The sequence below is a fragment of the Hypanus sabinus genome, chromosome 11, assembly GCF_030144855.1.
Source record: "Hypanus sabinus isolate sHypSab1 chromosome 11, sHypSab1.hap1, whole genome shotgun sequence".
Classification (NCBI taxonomy): Eukaryota; Metazoa; Chordata; class Chondrichthyes; order Myliobatiformes; family Dasyatidae; genus Hypanus; species Hypanus sabinus.
The window spans coordinates 27,603,392-27,626,904 of record NC_082716.1 but is presented as its reverse complement, the minus strand read 5'-3'; the positions used below and the strand labels follow the sequence as shown (position 1 = coordinate 27,626,904).

The following is a 23,513-nucleotide window of genomic DNA, read 5'->3' as shown; positions in this document are numbered from 1 at the left end:
ACTCCGAACCCGGAAACGGAAGCAGGGCCGGGTTTTGGAGGACGGAGCGGGTGCCAGTTTCCGTTTCGAGGGAGCTGGTGGTGGAGGCGATGCAGGTGAGGCGGCGGGCATCCGGCGTGGGTTTCAGCTTCGAGCCGCTCCCAGATCCGCGGCGTTGCTGGAAGTAGTGAAGATTGCAGGGAAACATTCACCATCCGGTTTTTTTTGTTCTGAAGAAAGTCTGGCAGCGGTGCACCCATTTCCATTATTCATATAGCCCTTTCGACACAAGTGTGTGTGAAAATGAGATGCTGACATCTTTACAGTTCTCGTCAACTCACACTATTGATTTTGGGGCTTGGTTCACTTTGGCACCATGAGTAAGGTGAGAGAGCCTTAAAGGTGAAGGATGGGAATTACAGCAGCTATTACAACTCGTGGACTTATTGAAGTCATTGAAGTGATGGAGTAGAGGAATTGGATGAAATCCGATATCTTGGGGGGGGGGGGAATTACAGAGCTGGAGGATTTATCAGGGGGATAAGATAAAGCAAGACTAAACATGAAAGTAAAATTTTAATTATTAAAGTACATGCATATCACCGCATACAACCCTGAGATTCTTTATTCTGCAGGTATACTTAGCAAATCTATAGAACGGTAACTAAACAGGATCGCTAAACTGTAAACAGCAGGAACTGTGAACAAACTGCAGTTAATAACTAAATAGGAATAAATAACGAGCATGAAATAACAAGATAAAAGAGACCCCCAAATGAATGTAATATCCCCTTTTGTTCAAGGGCCAGATGGTTGAGGGGTAGTAACTGTTCTTCAACCTGGTGGTGTGAATCCTGAGGCACTTGTACCTTCTACCTGATGGCAGCAGCCAAAAAAGAGCATGGCCTGGGTGGTGAGGATCTTTGATGATGGCTGCTGCTTTTCTACAACAATGTTTCATGTAGATGTGCTCAATGGTTAGGATGGCTAACCCATGATGTACTCTGCCAAATATATTACCTCTTGTAGGATACCTGAAAGGCATTAGTGTTCCCACAAAGCAGCCAGTCAGCGACTTTCCACCACACATCTATAGAAGTTTGCCAAGGTTTTTGATGACATGCCAAATCTCCACAAACTCGTGAGGAAATAGAGGCACTGTTGTGCTTTCTTAGCAAATATATTTATATTTTGTGTCCAGGACCGGTCCTCTGAGATAATGACACCCAGGAATTTAAAGTTACAGACCCTCTTCACCTCTGAGCTGCCAATGATTACTGACTCATGGACCTCTGGTTTCCCTCCACTATCAGTTCCTTGGTCTTATTGACGTTGAGTGAGAAGTTGTTATTACACCACTCAGCCAAATTTTCAATCTCCATCCTGTCTGCTGATTCATCACCACCTTTGATACAACCCACAACAGTGGTGTCATCAGCAAGCTTGAATATGGTGTTGGAGCTGTACTTAACCACACAAACATTGGTGTAAAGCAAGCAGAACAGGAGGCTAAGCACACATTGCTGGGGTACTGCTGTGCTGATGGGGATTGTAGAGGAGATGTTTTTGCCAATCCGAACTGACTGGGGAAATCCAGGATCCTATTGCTCAAGGGGTATTGAGGCCCTGATCTTGGAGTTTGTTAATTAGTTTAGGGGGGATGATGATGTTAAATGCCAAGCTGTAATCTATAAAGAGCATCTGAATATATGCATCTTTGGTATCCTGATGTTTCAGGGTTTTGTGAAGAGTAGTAAAACAGCAGCATACACTGGATTGATTCCTCTGTTGATAACTATTAGGAACTAATAAACAGTTTTGTAGTACTTGAGTAGGGTTGGTAGTGTTCTAATTTGTTCTGGGTTTTTTTCCCATTTAAATACATAATTTATTACTCAGTTTGTCTTTTTTAATACTTGTTTTAGGTGTATTGGAGTTTTCAGAGCAAAAATGAACAATATGTTTCAAGTTTTTGAACAAGCATTTTATTGATTTTCCAAATCTTGAGTGTCAGCAAACACAGAAAATTCATAGAAATGCTCTGGCTCCAAAGATGACCTTTTAACCCATTAAGTTGTGGCTTCTATTAGAATATTCAGTGTCCATCAGCCAAAATGGCTCATTCTGTTCTCTCTCAATCAGTTTAGGAAATGCTATTGTTCAGATCCTACTAACATGGGCACTTTCACATCACCTAACATGTTAAACAGAGAAAGCCTTGGTCCAAGGGCCAGGAGTCCAAGGTGATGACAGATGAGACTCTGATATACACAGTTTTGCTCTCACTTGTGCTTCGACATGCAAAAATTCATTTTATTGAGATTGTATAATTGCATACAGTCAACGTTGAGAATGTGAATGACAGATTTTCCCATTCACAACCTCTTCCTCAACACCGACTATACAACTTTACAATCTCATCCACACGTTTTCCTCTGCACTCTAGCCTCCACCAATCATTCCTGAAGTTCTTTCTCCCTCTCAGCTGCTCCCCCTTTACTTGGCTCTTGCCAGGTGAGGAAAATTCTTAAGTTTAGGGGAATAAGAGGTAATTAAGTAGAATTCTTACAGGATTTGGCAGGTGGTTAATCTAGCTGAGGTCCAGAGCCAGAGGGTAGAGTCTCAGAATAAGGGGTAAGCAATCTGGGACTGAAAGCAAATTTCTTTACTTGGGTGGTAAATCATTGGCATTCTCCACTGCTGAGGGCTGGGGAGGCAGTAGATTTCTGGATATTATGATTGTGATGAATCTCGTAGAGGCCTATTTCCTCTCCCATTTCCGATGTTCCGGATGCTGGCTGCCCACTGTATTGAAGAGAGAGGTGCTTGCCAATTGTCCTTTTCCTCATTTCCCAGCAGGAGCATTCACTTGATTCAGTTCGTAGCAGTTCCCCTGAATTGATTCAGTTTGCAAAACCTCCACCAACAGTGAATGCTTCCCATATTCCATATCTGTGCTTCCTAGATCTTATTAGGAACAGCTTTCCTTTACCAATACTATCTAAACCAGTCATGATCTAGAGTACCTTCATCAAATAAATTTCTTTGAACTTTTTTGCATTAAGAACCACCCCGGTTTCTCCAGCCAGCCTTGTTGTTGAAATCCTTCGTACTTGGAACCTTCGTAGTGAATCTTTTTTGCACCTTTATGTTTATTAGTAGTAGCATCAGAGAATATAAGGTTACACCCAACTGTTTTCATATGATAAGGAAGACAGCAAAGTAAGACTACGTGGTAATCTGTTAAAGAGCCCTACCAGGAATCATTACAGAAGTTATACCTATTTAGCTTTTTGAACAGTATCACAAGTTGCAATAGACAGGCTTAGAGATACCAGTCGAAATGAGAGGACAGAACGCCATCCTTACAGTGTCTGACCAGCATGGAAAATTCTTTGATGGCATTGCCATGATGCTATATCAGTAAGCATTTGGCAGTCGTACATCTGAACTCAATCTGGATTATCAGGACTGATGTCACTCTTCATAAAATGCTACCATAACACCATGGGAAGTAGCTTTCATTTCACTCTGGAATTAAATTTCTGCAAAAAAGGAATATTTTATTCAAAGTTTAATGTTTACTTTCCACAGCCACAAGAAGAAAAGCAGCTGGAGGCATCAGTGGATGCAATTATCAGTCGCGTGGCTGATCTGAAGAACTCTTTGGCAGCTTTCATCCTGAAACTGGAGAATGAATTTGATCGGATGAACTGGTATGAAGCCCACTTCCTTCTCTGTTTAATTCCTTTAATTCTTTGTTGCAAAGTAACTTCAGATATCAGCAACCCAGTATGAATAATTAACATGTTGGTTGATATGAGAAATACAGTTGGAAATCAGAATTAGTGTCCTGGTTAAAGTTTTTTATTATTGAGGTACAGTGCAGAATAGGCCCTTCTGACCCTTTGAGCTACACCACCTAGTAATTCCCTGATTTCATCTGAGCCTAATCAGGGAATAACTTACAATGACCAAATAGCCTACCAAATGGTATGGATTTGGACTGTGGGAAGAAACCAGAACACCCAGAGGAAACCCACACAGTCATGGGGAGAACATACATTGTAAAGCATCGTGCAAACCACTGCATTACCATATCGTAAATTTTATTAGGACAGCTCTGTTTGGATTTTGCAGCATCTAGCCCAAGCTTCACCTACAATATTCCTGCTTTGTTTAAGCATATTAGAAAGAGCTTTATCACATTTGTCTAAAAATTAAATCAAACAGCACAATTTTTTTTGCTTTACATGTTAACTGCAGGCTGTAGCTAAAGAAGAAGCTTACCAATTACATGAAGTTGATTAATGTCTACATGGGGGTATGAATGAAGTCTGGCAACAAGAGCTTCCTTTTGTATTTACTTTAAATTTTCCCTTTTTTAAACACTCAGAATCTTTATCACGTTTCCTGAATACCTCCGGCTGATTTCTGCAAGTGTTGAATCTCTAAAATAGAAATATAAAATGCCAGAAATTCTCGGCAGGATTGTCAGCATCTCCAGAGCCTGAAACAAACTAAACATATCAGTTTCTGTTGTCTCTCCAGGAGTGCTGTTTGATTTGTTGAATATTTTATTCAGAGTAGGTTTGAGTTTAAAGATGTGAGGCCAATTTTTTTTTAAGCATACTTGCTTTATTCAACTGAGCAGAAATCTACATATCTTTTATATATGTCCTTTTTTCTTTTTTCATTTTTTGCAAAGAGGTTACAATACGTTCATCACAGTATTGAGAAGGAATAGGTGGGGGAGGGGAATGTTCCTTGACGGAGTTTTGTTGCAGATTAGTGAGCCATTGTCAGAAGGTATATAATTAATATTAGAACCATTGATGTTAGCAAGAACTGGCTTCCAGAAGGAAACTGAGCACTAATCAATCTTGTATATTACAGTGACCAATTTCTGAACTATTGTAGCTCCCCACTGTGACAATGCAGTTTCTGTTCCTCATATAGAGTGGTACTGCTTGCACCTTGTGATCTCAAAACCAATTACTGCTTGCAAGTGTCAGTATGTTTAAAAACAATACGATGGCTGGTTCTTGCTCCCATCATTTGTTCCTTTACTAACTATGTATCTTCTGATCATGACTTACTATCTATCAAGCTTAAAATACTCTTTCTAGTTCTGATTAAGGCAAAACAGAAAAACAGAAACTGGCTGCATACTCTTGAAGTTCGGTTCCGTTTTCAAACTGCTGTTAAAGTTTCCTGCAGCTGTTTTTCCTAACCTGACACCTATCTTTCAACTGTTGTACAGGCCCTCAGTCTTGGATAACTTTGCTCTGGTATCTGGGCAGCTAAACACCTTGAACAAGCTCCTAAGGAATGATAAAACACCGATTCTAAGAAATCAGGTCATCATTCCATTGCTGCTTTCTCCTGATCGTGATGATGAATTGATGGTATGTCATGAATCCAATTGCATCTACTCCATTACTTAACAAAAGCTGGGAATTCTTGTGCGATATCCTTCTCACTATACTGGAAAGGGTCCAGATGAGGTTCACAAGAATCATCCCGTGAATTAAATGGTTCATGTATGAGAAGTGTTAGGCGGCTCTGAGCCTGTACTCGCTGAAGTTTAGAAGAATGAGGGTAGATCTCATTGAAACCTATTGAATATTTAAAAGCCTAGATAGAGTGAATGTGGAGAGGATGTTAGCTATATTGGGGGGAGTCTAGGTCCAGAGGGAACAACCTCAGAATTCAAGTACATCCTTTTATAACAGAGAGGAGGAGGGTTTTTAGCCAGATTGTGGTGAATCTGTGGAAATCATAGGCACTGACAGCAGCGGAGATCAGGCCATTGGGTATATTTAAAGCGGAGGTTAATAGGTTATTTATTTGTAAGGGTGTCAGAGGTTACAGGAAGAAGGCAGAAGAATGGGGTTGAGAGGGGTCATAAATCAGTCATGATGGAATGGCCTAATTCTGCTCCTATGTCTTGAGGTTTTATAGTCTATGTTCTGGGTTAACTGGCTGAATATTTCAATTCTGAACCATTAATTTAAAGGATGTCATATACTCTATTTTTCAGAAAGGCAGTATCATAAACAGCTATCTGAAAATGAAGCAATATAATAACCTTGTTAAATTGAATGGATTGATGCCTTAATAACAAGAGTGAAAGGAACATAATTTGTCTTTATAACAGCGACATTCATTCAGGAAAAGATAGATGTGCACAGAAGCAAAATACAGCAGATATTGGAAATTATAGATAAAAGCAGAAAATACCAGAGAAAACATGGCATGTCATGCAACATCTATCCAGAAAAAATACGATTAATATTTCAGATCAATGACCTTTTGGCATAATATTGACCAGAATATGTAGCACTTTCTTCACAGATACTGTTTAACTTGTTGAGTATTTCAGCAGACAGTTTAATCTTGATGGGTCTCCCAGGAAGGTATAATTTTACAAAATGTTTCTTCAAACCTTGGTGAATTTAATGGGGGAGGAACAGCTGGTTGGAAAGAATCTGGCATGGAAAACGTGCTGTGATTCAGTAGTTATTTCTGTATGCAGGAAGCATAGGATTATTTAGATTATATATTTTACCTGTTGACAGCTTCCACATTGACTTCATTGAAATTTATATCTTTACCTTTAAATCTTGAAAGTTCATATAACTCTGTTGTGATAATTAATTCTATGTGCAGTGAAATGCTTTCTATAAATTATATAAGGTCCTCATAATATTCTCAGTTTTGAAAGGTGAAAAATAGCAAGTGCTGAACCAACTCCAAATAGCTAAATATTTAGTTACAATTAAATGATTTATAGAGGCAAACAACATACATCATAGAAAGTAAATTGTATCTAGAACAGCTACTTCAAATTCGCCTCTTTTCCTCTCGGAGTGATTTGGCACATGATCCTGTGCTTGAGAAGTACTAAAAGAACAAGAGCAACCATTTCTCAAGCAAAGCATGAAAAATACTGGAAATCTGAAGTGAAGCAGAAGACGTTGAAAATACTCAATAGGGATCTTGAATTTAACTCTAATCATCTCTCCATGAATACTGTGTAATATGCTGAGAATTTCCCAACATCTTTCGTTTTCTGAACAATTACCCTTGTTCCTGATTCCTCCTCGATTGTATCTTCTGATGACAAAACTTCTAGTCAGAAGTGAAAAGTGGTTGCTACAGCAAAAGCCTACAGACATTTTGGAACACCACTTCTAAATTATAATGTCTCCTTATTCTTAAACCAATTGTATAACCTCACAATTCTCTGCAATTTCATCTGCAATGTGCTTCATCATTCTAACAGACTGGTCAGTGTCTAACACTTCCAGTGTGTACGTCATTTTGCAGATTTTGAAATTGTGCCCTGTATTTTCTGGTCCCAAATCATTAATATTTAACAAGTAACAGAGTGACTTTAGTTCAACCTCTAGGGAACACCATTGTACGATTAGTTGCAGTTTAATAGACCAAGAATCACTCTTGCTTATAGTCTTCAAGGAAATTTATATCAATGGAGCCTTGTATTGGTAGGATTTATTATTCCATTGCCTTCAGTTTTGTAGACAAACCTGCTATGTGGTATTTATTAAATGTATTATTTCGTCCTTTTCACGTTCTGGGGGAAAGGAATAAGAGCAGATATGCGAGAAATACATGAGGCACAGTCAAAGACTCAATGCTACACTAGAGTGAAAGTCAAGGTCAGGAATAAGAAGTCATCTCACTGTGAGAAAAGTCATCTTTGTTACTTTGATACTTTGTTACTAAGCAGTCCCCTGCCTTAGAGACAGAATCCTGAAAGAGAACAGAAGATGGACCGTGTGTGCAAGGTGAAACTTGGCAGCAAAAGTTTTGAGTTTTGTATGAAGCAGTACCAATACAATAATCAATGTAACAGAGAAAAGATTCAGGAAGGTAACCTGAGTAGGGATGAAACAAGTTTTATTCAGTTAAAGCCTTTAATAAATCTGTGTTGATAATTATTTTCCAGGTATCCGTTCATGTTGTCTCAAGATTATTATTTCTAACAAATTTCCAACCATTAAATTTAGACCATCCTGTAGCCCTTAAGTTTATCCTTATAAATTTATTTCGAACAAGGATATCAATTGCAATTCTCAGGAGACTAAGGAGATTTTGGCCAGTACCTCTGCAATTTCTGTCCTTACTTCCCTTAGCAACAATTGGAAGAATTTTGTCCAGACCTGGTGATTACAAAGGTTTGGCGCAGTTTTGGAGAGAAGTATTGATTTTCTTTCAAAACTAAATAAAATTGCATCTTTTGCTCTAGAGAATTACAAGTGTCAGAAATGTTTCAAAAATTATGACCTTGCCTGCTGATTTTCTGTCCTTTCACAGAAACTAACAGAGGGTCGAGTTCCAGTTTTCAGTCATGAAGTGGTTCCAGATCATCTCCGGACTAAACCAGATCCAGAAGTTGAAGAACAGGAAAAGCAACTAAGTGCAGAGGCAGCGCGTCTGGCACCTGATGTAGCTCAGGTATTGCATCGTTAACGTTTAGAAATATAGTTTGGTTTTATGCAAACAAATGAAGGCAGAAGTGACTAGCAGAATACTTGAGGTGGTTGAAATGATTATCATGTCAGACGTCGAAGAAAGAATGTGCTGGCATTCAAGAGAATGATCCCTGAAAAGAAAGGGTTAGTATATGAGGAGTGTTTGATGGCTCTGGGCCTGTACTTGCTGGAGTTGATAAGAATTAGAGTGGATCTCATTGAAACCTATTAAATATTGAAAGGCCTAGATAGAGTGGATGTGGAGAGAATGTTTCCTTTAGTGGGGGAAACTGGGACCAGAGAGCATAGCCTCAGAATAGAAGGATGTTGATTCAGACAGACAGAAGGAATTTCTTTAGCCAGAGGACGGTGCATCTGAGGAAATCACTGCCACAGGCATCTCTGGAGGCACGAGAATGGGTTGGAAGGGATAAAATCTTCCATGATAGAATGGTGAAACAGACTCAGTGGGCCAAATGGCACAATTCTCTGACGTATGGTCTTGTATGTTCAATGAAACTCTGCTACCTGATTACCCAAGGTCCATTTGCAGATAATATGATGTAATTGAAATTGAGAAACAAAAGATTTGGATTACTTTGTGGTAATCGTACTTTGTACTTATTGTTTTGCAAACGAAGGGCGCAAACTAAGTGAATATTTCAAGATAATAATGAAATTAATGTATTCACTGAACAGGTAATGTTTCAAAATAACTTTGCTCATGTGTTGCTATTGTGCAGAAATATGTCCAGTCTATGAACAAAATGTGCAGTAACCTACTTGAGAAACTCAACAACACCCGGGAGGACCGTGAGACTGAGAGTGGAGGTATGCAGCAAACAAAATAATTTATAATCATTTCACAGCTTTTTTATGATTTGAAAAATGCTTTGAAATTTCTGAAAAATATTATTAGCATAGCTGAAGAATCATATTATTTGGCTAGAAATTTTGAACCTTAATTCCAACTTGATGCCGAAAATCTGATGCTTTATATCTGCACACCATTGGTAATAGAGATAGCCAGTGAAATGTTTGAAAATGTGTCAATCTGTTGCATCTGCCAGCATGTCTCTTGTTAGTTACTGAGAAGAAGAGACACTGAACTATGTATTGTATGGTAATTTCCTAAATTAATTCCCTCAGTATGTGAAATATGGCCCTATGGGCTAAATGCCAGCAATTGATTAGTTTTTCTCTAATATAAGCTCTGCCTTCATCAAATCATAGATAAGGAAAAGGGGGAAAATCTATTTATTAATTAACTGAAATTGCAGCAGTTTTTTACAAAAGCACTTCCAGTGATTCAGTGAGAAGGCTCCATCCATGACACTCAGGGAAAATTAGTCAAGTATATCACTAAATTCCAGACTTGAGCAATTTACTGTGCATGCTTATAAAATTTTAATATTTTATAATAACTTTAAAGAATAAAATTTTATAGATGCTGCTAAAGAAATGCCCTGGATATGAGGAAATGAGGCAAAACAATCAATATTTCCTTTAAAATTTATCAGTTAGTTTTTTTTTTCATTACAAAAGCACTACTTTTTTTCTGTGTAGTCAGGTTTTATAGATACAGTTAAAGAAACGCTCTGAATGTTTGCGGTAGCCAATGTTAAAAGTATGCTCAGTAAATTGCTGAAGTCTGGACTTTAGTGATATACTTGACTTAAATTTTCCCGAGTGTCATGGATGGAGCCTTCTCACTGCATCGCTGGAAGTCCTGCTGCCCTTCAAACCTCATTGCTAGACTCTGGGACATGGAAGCATTTCCAGGAGGATCAGATCCAGGCTAGCAAGATCTGGTCAATTATTATAATGTTGTAGAGGAATGTTAGAGTAATCAGGACTTGCAGTATTTTGGACTTGCAATGTTTCTTTCCTTTTAGCTCTGCGACAGAACAAGCAAACCTTTAATCCAGCTGATACAAATGCTCTAATCGCAGCAATTGGATTTGGAAAAGGATTATCCAAACCAATCAGAGCACAACCCCAAGGTGGAACAGTGTCCTCAGGTCAGTCTGTACCAGGTAGTGGCCTGCAGGGAGGTCCAAGCCTGTCACAGGTATCAATTCAAGGTGGGCCAAGCCAACAGGGATTGCCTGGGCAAGTTGCTTCACAGCAAGGTCAGCCAGGTAAGAAATTCAATTATTAGATCAGCTTTCCCTTCTACTCTATTGCTGGAAAGCTACTGTATATATTCAAAACCATGGTTATTTCTGTCATATGACCCTTTATAATGCAAATCAGCATTTTTATTCATCATTTTCAAAACCTCAGAAGATCATATCAAAATTTATGTACTATAGCTAATTATCTCTGACGTCTAAAAGTATTTTGCAGCCAAATAATTGATTTTGGTATTTGAGCTTTGGTTTAGTGTCAACATTAGAACCATTTTTCTGCCTAGTCCCACTGACTTGCACCTGGGCCATATCCCTCCAAACCCCTCTCATCTATACGCCTGTCCAAGTTTTTCTTAAATGTCAAAAGTGAGCCCGCATTCACCACTTCATCTGGAAGCTCATTCCATACTCCCACCACTCTCTGCGTGAAGAAGCCCCCCCTAATGTTTCCTTTAAACTTTTCCCCCTTCACCCTTAAACTATGACCTATGTTTTTTTTCTATCCTAGCTTCAGTGGAAAAAGCCAGCTTGCATTCTCTCTCTCTATACCCATCATAATTTTATACACCTCTATCAAATCACCCCTTATTCTCCTATGCTCCAGGGAATAAAGTTCTAACCTATTCAACCTTTCTCTGTAACTCAGTTTCTCAAGTCCCAGCAACATCCTTGTAAACCTTCTCTGCACGCTTTCAACCTTATTAATATCCTTCCTGTAATTAGGTGATCAAAACTGCACACAATACTCCAAATTCAGTCTTACCAATGTCTTATACAACCTCACCGTTACATTTTTATAAAGGCCAATGTACTAAAACCTGTCTTTACGACCCTATCCACCTGTGACACCACTTTTAGGGAATTATGTATCTTTACTCCCAGATCCCTCTGCTCTACTGCACTCCTCAGTGTCCTACCATTTACCTTGTATGTTCTATCTTGGTTTGACCTACTGAAGTGCAATACCTCACAATTGCCCGCATTAAACTCCATCTGCCATTTTTCAGCCCATTCCTCCAACTGGTCCAAATCCCTCTGCAAGCTTTGAAAACCTTCCTCATTGTCCACTACACCTCCAATCTTTGTATCATCAGCAAATTTGCTGATCTAATTTGCCACATTATCATCCAGATCACTGATATAGATGACAAATAACAGTGGATCTAGCACTGATCCCTGTGGCACACCACTAGTCACAGGCCTCCACTCAGAGTAGCAACCTTCCACTACCACTCTCTGCCTTTTTCCATTGAGCCAATGTCTAATCCAATTTACTACCTCTCCATGTATACCTAGCGACTGAATCTTCCTAACTAACCTCCCATGCGGCATGCGGGACCTTGTCAGAGGCCTTACTGAAGTCCATGTATACAACATCCACTGCCTTCCCCTCATCCGCTTTCCTGGTAACTTCCTCGAAAAACTAATGGATTGGTTAAACATGACCTACCATGCACAAAGCTATGCTGACGTTTTCTAATAAGTTCCTGTCTATCCAAATACTTGTTGATCCTATCTCTTAGTATTCCTTCCAATAATTTACCTACTACCGATGTCAAATTTACTGGCCCTTAATTTCCTGGCTTACTTTTTGAGCCTTTTTTAAACAACGGAACTCCAATCCTCTGGCACCTGACCCGTGGATATCAACATTTTAAATATTTCTGCCAGGGCCCCTGCAATTTCAACACTAGTCTCCTTCAAGGTCTGAGGGAATACCCTGTCAGGTCCTGGGGATTTATCTACTCAGATTTGCCTCAAGACAGCAAGCACCTCCTCCTGTTTAATCTGTGTAAGTTCCATGACCTCCCTACTTGTTTGCTTTGTTTCCATTCCAGCTTCCTTAGTAAATACAGATACAAAAAACCCATTTAATAACTCTCCCATTTCTTTTGGTTCCATTTATAGCCGACCACTCTGATCTTCAAGAGTACCAATTTTATCCCTTACTATCCTTTTGCTCTTAACATACCTGTAGAAGCTCTTAGGATTATCCTTCACCCTGGACTGCCAAAGCAACCTCATGTTTTCTTTTAGCCCTCCTGATTTCTTTCTTAAGTATTTTCTTACTCTTTTTATACTCCTGAAGCATCTTATTTCCTTTCTGTTGCCTATACATGTTATACATCTCTCTCTTCTTCTATCAGAGTTCCAATATCCCTTGAGAACCAAGGTTCTTTATTCTTATTCATTTTGCCTTTAACCCTAACAGGAACATACAAACTCTGCACTCTCAAAATTTCTCCTTTGAAGGCCTCCCACTTATCAATCACATCCTTGCCAGAGAACAACCTGTCCCAATCTACGCTTTTTAAATCCTTTCTCATTTCTTCAAATTTGGCTTTTTTCCAGTTTAGAACTCAACCCAAGGACCAGATCTATCTTTATCCATGATCAAGTTGAAACTAATGGTGTTATGATCACTGGAACCAAATTGTTCCCCTACACACACTTCCATCACCTGCCCTAACTCATTTCCTAATAGGAGATCTAATATTGCATCCTTCCTAGTTGGTACATCTATATATTGATTTAGAAAACTTTCCTCTACACATTTTACAAACTCTTAACCCACCTAGACCTTTAACAGTATGGGAGTCCCAATCAATGTTTTGTAGCGGTGCGCTAAAATTACGACATGGAGTCGGTAACTGCAGTCGAAGGAAAAAACTTTATTCGAAAACTTCAGCCTCACTTTTAAGCCTCTGTCAACCGGCCCCCCATGGCGCAGAGGCTCCAAAGCTCTGTGCTCGCAAACCCCCGTAGGCTATCTAATTGTGAGTCGGTTCGGATACGCTAGGAAATGGGTCGCCACAGTTTCATTATTTACTTTGCATGCCCTTACAGTGATGTAGACTTAGTGGCCACCTTATTGGCTTGCACACCACTGTTGCATGATTATTTAAGATAATGTTGCCTTCCTGCCAGCTTGAACTAGTCAGGCCATTCTGCTCTGACCTCTCGTTAACAAGGTATTTTCATCCACAGGACTACTGCTCAATGGATTTTTTTTCTGTTTTTGCATTAATCTCCAGACCTGTGTGTGTAAATCCCAGATTAGTAGTTTCAGAGGGTTGTAATCTAGTCAGCTACAAAGTACCCAGGACATCTTCAGGGAGCAATGTCTCAGAAAGGCAGCATCCATTATTAAGGAACTCCAGCACCCAGGGCAAGCCCCTTTCACTGTTACCATCAGATGGGAGGTGTAGATGTCTGAAGGCACACACTCAGCAATTCAGGAACAGCTTCTTCCCCTCTGCCATCCAGTTCCTAAATGGGCATTGAACCCTTGGACACTACTTCACTTTTTTAATATTCAGTATTACTGTTTTTAGCATGATTTTTAATCTATTCAATATACGTATTTTGTAATTGATTTACTTTATTATCATTACGTTCATCTATATTATGTACTGCTGCTGCTAAGTTAACAAATTTCACATCACATGCCATATAACAATTACAGCACGGAAACAAGACATCTCAGCCCTTCTAGTCCATGCCACACGCTTATTCTCACCTAGTCCCACCGACCTGCACTCAGCCCATAACCCTCCATTCCTTTCCTGTCCATATACCTATCCAATTTTTTTTTTAAATGACAAAATTGAACTTCTACTGGAAGCTCGTTCCACACAGCTACCACTCTGTGAGTAAAGAAGTTCCCCCTCGTGTTACCCTTAAACATTTGCCCCATAACTCTCAACTCATGTCCTCTTGTTTGAATCTCCCCTACTCTCAATGGAAAAAGCCTATCCACGTCAACTTTATCTATCCCCTCATAATTTGAAATACCTCTATCAAGTCCCCCCTCAACCTTCTACGCTCCAAAGAACAAAGACCTAACTTGTTCAACCTTCCTCTGTAACTTAGGTGCTGAAACCCAGGTAACATTCTAGTAAATCTCCTCTGTACTCTCTATTTTGTTGACAAATAATTGACTGTAATTTAGTGACTTTCTATTCAACCACAACAAAAGCCTTACTTGCTACTTACCTATGCCTCCTTGCCAAAGCCTCAAGTTCTCACTCCTAAACTGATTCCCTCACACAATGGCTGCTCTGCTTTGACCCTGTTTTACTTTTATTTGCTCCTGCTATTGAATGCGCCAATTCTCGCGAAATGCTCCTTTTTTAAACTCTTCTCACCAACATGTGCGAAGCTGTCTTTGCGAGTCGATTGGTCCACCACTAATGAGTGAAGACATTTCCTGGCATATTCCCTTAAACATTTCACCTTTCACCATTAATCCATGACCTTTAGCTGTAGTCCCACCCAACCTCCGTTAGAAAAAGCCTGCTTACAACTACCCTATCAATAGCTCTCATAATTTTGTATTCCTCTATCAAATCTCTCAATCTTGTACATTTCAGGAAATAAAGTCCTAACCTATTCTATCTTTCCTTATAACTGAGGTCGTCCAGACCTGACAACATCCTTGTAAGTTTTCTCTGCACCCTTTTAACCTTATTTACATCTTTTCTGTAGGTAAGTGACCAAAGCTGCACACAATACTCCAAATTATACCTCACGAGTCTCTTACACAACTTCAACAAAATATTCCATCTCCTGCACTCAGTACTTTGATTTATTAAGACTTATGTGCTAAAAGCTTTATTACCCTAACTATCTGTGACGCCACTTTCAATGAATTATGGAGCTGTATTCCCAGATCCCTTTGTTCTTCCGCACTCCTCAGTGCCCTATCATTCACCGTGTAACACTTCACACTTGTCCGCATTAAGTTTCACTTGCCATTTTTCAGGCCATTTTTCCACCTGGTCCAGGTCCCATTGCAAACCATGATAGCCTTTCTCACTGTCCGCCACACCCTGATCTTAGTGTCGTCTGCAAATTTGCTGACCCAGTTAAACACATTATCATCCAGATCGTTGATCTAGATGATCAACAATGGACCCAGCACCAATCACTGTGGCACACCACTAATCACAGGCCTGCATTCAGAGACGCAAACATCTACTACCACTCTCTGGCTTCTCCCACAAAGCCAAGGTCTAATCCAATTTACTAACTAATCTTGACTGCTAAGCTACTGAACCTCTTGACCACGTTGTCAAAGTCCATGTAAACAACATCCACTGCCTTGCATTCATCTACTTTCTGCTAACTTCCCCGAAAAACTCTGTAAGATTATTTAGAAGACCTACCATGCATGAAACCACACTATCCTTAATCACTCCATGTCTATCCAAAAACTTAAATATACAGTCTTTTAAAATACCTTCCATTAACTTTCCCACCACTGACCTAAACTTCCTGGTTTATCTTTAATGCTGTTCTTAAATAGTGGAACAACATTCTCTAGCCTTCAACCCTCTGGTACTTCACCTCTTGCTAAGGATAAATTAAATATCTCTGATAGGACCCCAGCAATTTCTGCACTTGCCTCCTGTAGGGTCCAAGGGAACTCCTTGTCAGGCCCTGGTAATTTATCCACCCTAATTTGCTTCAGAACAGTGAGCACCTGTTCCTCTGTAATCCGTAGTGTCCAGGAAGTTGATGCTGCTTTGCCTCACTTTTATAGACTCTGTGTCTGTCTCCTGAGTAAATACAGATGTGAAAAAATTCATTTAAGATCTTTCTGTCTTTTGGCTCCACACATGGTTTACCATCCTGATCTTCCGATGACCAATTTTCTCCCTTGCAGTCCTTTTGCTCTGAAGCATCTCTTGCATGTCTTGTACTCCATAAGCACTACAGTTGTCCCTATACCTGCTTTGTACCTTTTTTTTTCTTAACCAGGGCCTCAAAATCTCATGAGAACTAAGGTTCCTTATACCTGTTAACTTTACCTTTTATTCTGACAGGCACATACAAGCTTTGTACTCTCAAAATTTCACTTTTGTAAATCTCCCACTTACTAAGTATACCTTTGCCTGGAAACTGCCTGTCCCAATCCACACTTGCCAGATCGTTTCTGATACCATCAGAATTGGCTTTTCACCAATTGGGAATCTGAACCCATGGACTAGGCCTATCTTTTTGCATATTTACTTTGAAACTAATGGCATTACGATCACTAGGTGCAAAGTGCTACCCTACACAAACTTCTGTCACCTGCCCTGTCTCATTCCCTAATAGCAGATCGAATATCACACAAACTTTTACAGTATGGGAGTCATAGTCAATATGTGTAAAGTTAAAATCACCTACTATAAAAATCTTATGTTTCTCGCAAGTCATCAACTTCTCCACAAATTTGTTCCTCTAAATCTCTTAAGACTGCTTAGTAATCTGTAATATAGCCCTATTAACATGTTCATACCTTTCTAACTTCTCAGTTCCACCCATAACACCTCACTAGATGAGTTCTCCAGTCTGTCCTAACTGAGCGCTGCCATGACATTTTCCCTGATTAGTAATGCCACCCTTTAACCCCTCCCACTCTGTTGCATCTAAAACAACAGAATCCCAGAACATTGAGCTGCTAGTCCTGCCCTTCCTGCAACCGAGTAAAAATGGAAGTTGTTGGAACTTACTTTGACATATGTGATAAACCTATGAAATATAATAATCAAGGAAAGCAGTGAAGTATACAGTCGGCCTTCCTTATCCGCGAATTCAACCAATCGCGAAAACCCATAAGTGCTTTTGCAGCACTTGTTGTTCGAGCATGTACAGACTTTTTTTCTTGTCGTTATTCCCTAAACAATGCAGTATAACAACTATTTTACATAGAATTTACATTGTATTAGCTGTTATAAGTAATCTAGAGATGATTTAAAGTATACGGGAGGATGTGCATGGGTTATCGTGGATCAGGATCGAAAAAAAATCGGAAGTCCTCTTACTAAGTAAGTCGGAACAGGTACATACGGTATTATTTAGCGTCAGTTAGTCAAACATTTGCATTCGTATGTAGTATGTATTTTACCTTTCTATGCATATAAAACACTTAAGAACGTATGTTTCAGCGCTGGGCTCATTAGTGACAGATCGCTATCGAATGTGCTCTCTACCCTGCCGCGTTGATGTGGAGGATCAAAAACCCAAAAATTAAAACACTGCATTGCTTAGTAATAATCGTAGCTTTCATCAGGGCAGGGCCTTTCACATGCTCCATTAAAATTGTTCCAATCATTGACCGACTGTAGCCTAACGTTTTTCCAATGACCGATGGCATTTCATCTCTTTCCAGTCGCTTTATTCCTCCCACCTTATTGTCAATCGAGATCGTGATTATTATGAACAGAAACACTGTGGATTCAGAGCTATGCCGGGTCCTAATGCCCACCGCTCTGAACATGTTAAATAAAGTCTGGGGTTCCGCTAGGTCCTAAAGACCACTGCACTGATTCAGGTTAAATAAGGGACTTGAGCATCCGCGATTTTTGGTATCCGTGGGGGGGTCTGGGAACCAATCCCCCGCGGATAAGGAGGGCCAACTGTATAGAGTAAACCTGTCAAAATGTGGTAAATGTGTTCTTAAAAAGGCAATGATTGTGGTTATTTGGCAACTAAGTGTATTTTACCTTCTATTAGTTCGAGTACTGTATTTCCATTTAAATTCCCCTTTTCTTGCAGAATTTAATTTAGTACTGAATTATTACGCAGACTTCAATTCAGTCCTGCATTTATCATTGTTAGAGATCACAGTTAATGTTTTATAGCAAAATAAAATAACTGATTATGAAGAGTGCTGGATAATTATCAGAGGTGGTGGGTTTCACATCCTGTACCTTCAGTGTACTAAATTATAAGTATTAAAGTGTTCTCCTTCAGTTTTTTTCCCCTTTTTTTTCCCCAGGTAAAATGCCAAGTACCATAAAAACAAACATCAAGTCTGCGTCAATGCATCCATATCAGCGATGAGCCCTGTGGCATAGATGTTGTCATAAATTGCCATATTTAGTGTAAGGAACAACCTGAAATGAATGTTAACTTGGTTGATAGTTTGAAGATTTTTTATAATTTAAGCATTTGTATATTTATATAGTACACTCAAGATGGAAATTTGATATTAAATACAATGCATATATAAAGTGCTGCTGAATCTTCAGGAAGATTCTTACAATAAACCTTCAGTGTACAACTTTCCTTTTTATTCATTACGTCCATAATCTGTGGATTCCAAATGGTACCCTGAAGCTAGATTTACTATAATTGAAGAATAATCTTTGCAACAATTAGCTATTACATGTATTTGACCAAGTTTACTTATGTATTAATGTTTTTCATGATATATTTTTGCATTTTCAAACTGTCTTAAAAATCCATTTAATACCCATTAAGTTGTTGTTTCCCTCTGCCTTATAAAAAATTTATAAAATTTATTAAAAAAAACCTTTTATTTATAATTCTCTTTTTAAACTGTATGCATCCAACATTACCGGATGGTTTGTATAAAGTGTGTAACTGGTTTTTGAATAAAGAACTTTTTTATACTTCCCTGTACTTTGGTACCCACTCACCCAAAGACAAATGACTTAAAAATCTGTATAATCATTTATAAGTACTAGTAATTTATAAAATTCTTTTCCCAACCTAATTCAGATTTGGGATTCTGTCAGAATTAAAAATAGTTTCTCTTCCTACAGAAACATTTTCTACTTTCATTTCAAATTTCAACTATCTGCAGTTTGTAATTTTTATAAAATACTATCCTCTAATCAATGTAAGATTTTTGCACGATCTCAGTTTTACACACCTATATTAATCCCATTTTTCCGCATTGGGTCTATCTGCCTACTTAAGTACCTAGACTGTTTTAACTAAATGCATTCCATGGTTTACTATCTTCTGCTACATCTTTGTGTAACTTCATGGACTGTTTTAATCATTTTTTGAAGTTTTCTTAAGTGAAAGAGACTTTTGATCCACAAGAGGTTTGAGAAGCATCTGACACATGACTATTATTGAAAACAAAACTTCTATTTCTACTTCTGCAGATTTCAATTTCTATTTCCAGTATCTGCAGATTTTCTCATTTCTGTTTTCAGTAGGGAATTCTGAGATTTTGACAGCAGAGTTGAAGTAATAATTATTTCCAAATCAAGATGACATACAACTTTGTTCTGGAAACTACTTAGAAGTAACAATGTTCTACTTTCTATAGAACAGTACAGTAACATATAATTAGCACAGTTACTTTCCAGCACCTGTGATCACCAATGAAGGTTCAATTCCTGCTGCTGCTGTCTGTATGGAATTTTTATGTTCTCCCCATGACCACATGGGTTTCTTCCCATATTGCAAAGATATACAATTAGGGTTAGTAAATCGTGGGCATGCCAAGTTGGCACCAGTAGCATGGCAACACTTACAGGTGGCTCCAGCACAATCCTCACTGATTTGATGCAACTGTGTCAGTTATGTTTTTTTAAAATCTACATGTGATGAACCTCAATTGTAAAGTTCAAGGATTAAAGAGGAGTTTATAACAGGTAGCAAAGTGAATTTTGTAATGCCACTCAATACAACCATGGTCCAACAGTGCAAGTTAAGCAAATTGCTTCAATTTAAATAATAGTAAGCTCCTTGAATGTTGCCGAAGCTCCATCCTTCCAGTAAGGTGGAGAGTATTACATCACACAGCCTAATTCGTGCTTTGTTGATAGTGGAAAGGCTTTGGGGAGTCATGTGATGAGGCACTTGCTCTCAGTGCTGTACCAACAAATATGCTGAGACAATAATCCAAGTCCTCCATACTCTTTCATGGAAGTATAAAAGTTCAAGATTCCACGTTGCAATTTTTCAAAAAAACAGGACAGTAGTTTTTTCTACACAACACTTAAGTCTCAACATCTGTTTAAGAAAATCCAGGTAAGTGTAGCTAGCAGTTAAATAGTGTATTCCATAGACTGTCGTACTCCATCAGGGAGGAGGCTATGAGTATCCACTCCGGGACAATCAGACTCAAAGTCAGTTACTTTCCCCAAGCAGTAGGGCTGATCAACACACCACCCACTCCACAGTCCCAACCACCACAACTATATCATTTCCTGTCAGTCACCTTACATACAGGCATTCCTGTACCTAGCATCACTTTATGGACACATAATCAATGTTTACAAGTTACCAATTGGGTATATTTAAAATTTACTCGAGTCAGGGAAGTCCTGGTGCCTCAAAAGGGGTGGTGTATGATTTTTGAACCAAAATGCATTAATTTTTTTAAATCTTATAAACTTAAATAAAAACATTCAGCATTTCTCCATGTACAGCTGGCATCTCTTCACATATGATGGCAACCTTAAATCAATGGGGATTCAATTAATTCTAACATGAAATTGGATAAGGAACATGTATTCTCTGATACCTCTCAGGTCCAAGAATTAACACAAATGAGATTACGTGAAACAAATTCCACAGTGGCAACAGATTTTTTTTTAAATTACTAATAAAGAGAAATAACAGATAATTCAAAGGATAAGCCTCTGCATTTGAAATGTAGTAAGCTGTAATAAAGCAAGCCAGCAGACAATTCCTATTCTACTAAATATAAAAACAGACACGTTGAGTTTTGAAATTGAGTTTATTTCAGTGTCAGAGAATTCCTATTGAAACTTGCTCCTGTGATATCATAATCCCAGAGATTTTCCTTCACTGTTCTTTTTCTCACGGGGATCTGTTTTAACTGTCTGAAAGCGATTTGCAAAGAACTAAAGATGTAGCTGTACTGCTTTGAGCATTGTGCTTAAACTCTAATAGAGCTCTATAACTGAGGTGTGCCATCAGCAATTTATCCCCAAGGACAGCTTCACATGATGCTCATCACCACAGACATCTGGCACCAACTGCAAGAGTGTACAACGCATCAACCCAACTCCTTTATCTATAGCCTTGGGTTGGGACAATAAACAGAAGATAAAGGCAGTTCTGAACAAACTACCGAATATGTAAGCAATACTAATTGATCAACACCTATTGACAGAAGTCTTTTCAAAAAAGATTGATGTCTGCTACGCAAGTATGTAGCTAGTTATAGTCACAGTATTCATCTCAGTAGATCTCGCCAGCATTCAACTATGACACACTACAGAGTTTTGAGAACCCTCTCTCATTTGGCATATTGTTCAGTCCCCAATGATAACAGATCAAAAGGAAAAGAGCTACTCATGGGTTTCACCATCTACAGGATACTTAGCAAGTCAGGAAAGGATTTTAATTGACTGTCCTCCCTGCCCCAAAACATTAATGAAATCTGATCCCTGCTGTATGGTAAACATTAACACTGTCCCACTAAGCAGCCATTTCTTTTAAATATTGTGATTTCCTTCCTTCCTTCCCAAAATATACAGCAACATTGGTAGATTCAAGCAAATAAAAAATTGTAAAATAACTAATTATATTTAGTATGTTACATATATTGATGGAGACTGATGCTTTTTCTTTAAACTAGGTATTATAAATTAATAAAGATGGACCCAACCAAGTGGGCCATTTCGGAGCACTCTGACATAACTTTCAACTGCACAGCGTGATGGTGGGTAGTATCAACAGCATTATGGGTTTAATTGCAGGTTTTCAGAGGAAGGTTAAAAGGCAACACCATTACACATTTAGTTCTTTGCAGATCTGGAGGAATTATTACATCCAACTCTGGTAGAGTGGGATAAAAGGCTGAAGAATTGCATATTGAACCTTCTCTAAATAGAGCACATCCAAGACTAGCCTCAAGCACAGACCAGCACTGATCTGGCTTTCAGTCAGAGGCATAGATGTTCCTCTCCCATGTCATATGGTCTGCATTATCCTTGCACCTCCAATGTCAATTAAACCAGTGCAATGATTCCAAATAAATTCCAGACTTGATTAACCACAAGCCATTTGTTAATTACAAAGGATCCTTAAAACATTAGGTCAGACTTCTCTCCCCAGGTTAAATGCCAACAGGGTGCCATAATCAGCTGCATGAAATTCTCAAGTCAAGTTCAAAACTGGATACTTGCTGCGCCCACCCTCAAAACTTTCCAAAACACAAAAATACAATAATCGGTGTTTATTAAAAAGTTATTCATTATTACTTTGTCTTCACTTTCCCATTCATCACCTCCCCATTTTCCAGCAAGTGCCCACCGTTTTCTGCTGCTGGTTTGCCATTCTTCACAGCTGCTTTGCGTTTGTGCTCCATGTTCTTGGGCAACCTCTTGCCTTTGGTATAGGCCTGGTACCAGAAATTGGAAAAAAGGATGAAGAAAAATGTTCCGTACATCCACACAAGATGGATGATAATGGGGAACTGGTAATCACAATGATCCATGAAGTAGTACTGGGTGACATGCAGTGAGACAATAATGAATTGGACCTGAAAGATAGGGAAAAGGAAAAGGTAAAGGTAAAATGTTAAACACGTGCTACAATAGTTACAAGATAGTATACTAACAGGAACCGGTTGAACTCAGAAGGACGAACTTATTGCTGGCTTTATCCCTCTTGGCAGAGATTAATACAGATATGAGGCTCAATATTGTTTTCACTACTGAAAGTTGTTTCAATGTTTGGTCAAACAAGTATTGCACACAGGCCCTACAGCCCACGATGTTGTACTGATCTTTTAACCTACTCTAAGATTAATCTAAACCTTATGTCTCATACAGCACTACATTTTTCTTTCATCATGTGCCTATAAGTCACTTAAATGTCCCTAATGTATCTGCCTCTACCACCAACCCAGCAGTGAGCTCCATGCACTTACCACTCTGTGTTATTAAAAACCTACTTCAACATCCCCTATACTTTCCTCCAATAGCTAAAATTATGCCCTCACATATTAGCCATCACCACCCTGAAATAGGCACTGAAGAAAGGCTCACTCTATGCCTCTTATCATCTCATACATCTCAGTCAGGTCTCCTCTCATCCCCCCTCTTTTCCAAAGAGAAAAGCCCAAGCTCATTCAACCTTTCCTCATAAAACATGTCCTCCAATCCAGTCAGCA

General features: G+C 38.9%; 2 protein-coding genes across 8 annotated transcripts in view; one reads left to right on the top strand and one right to left on the bottom strand.

Moving 5' to 3' along the window:
- The first annotated feature begins 16 nt into the window (after positions 1-16).
- Positions 17-18,856, top strand: med8 (mediator complex subunit 8). Of its 2 annotated transcripts, none has more exons than XM_059984017.1 (7): positions 17-95; positions 3,574-3,695; positions 5,243-5,387; positions 8,323-8,463; positions 9,224-9,311; positions 10,376-10,621; positions 18,381-18,856. In XM_059984017.1, exons 1-7 carry the CDS (start codon positions 90-92, stop codon positions 18,443-18,445), a joined length of 813 nt encoding a protein of 270 aa, XP_059840000.1. In that variant the 5' UTR covers positions 17-89; the 3' UTR covers positions 18,446-18,856. The 2 variants fall into 2 exon arrangements, with proteins under 2 accessions (XP_059840000.1, XP_059839999.1); XM_059984016.1 differs by lacking the exon at positions 17-95 and adding an exon at positions 102-364.
- A 2,232-nt stretch (positions 18,857-21,088) lies between these two features.
- LOC132401799 (elongation of very long chain fatty acids protein 1-like) overlaps positions 21,089-23,513 on the bottom strand; it is a 96,893-nt gene continuing 94,468 nt past the window's right edge. For all 6 annotated transcript variants that reach the window (XM_059984011.1, XM_059984010.1, XM_059984015.1 and 3 more), the window contains one exon: positions 21,089-22,880. In XM_059984011.1, coding sequence (XP_059839994.1) covers positions 22,596-22,880 — 285 coding nt within the window. In that variant the 3' untranslated portion in view covers positions 21,089-22,595. The remainder of the gene's footprint in view (positions 22,881-23,513) is intronic.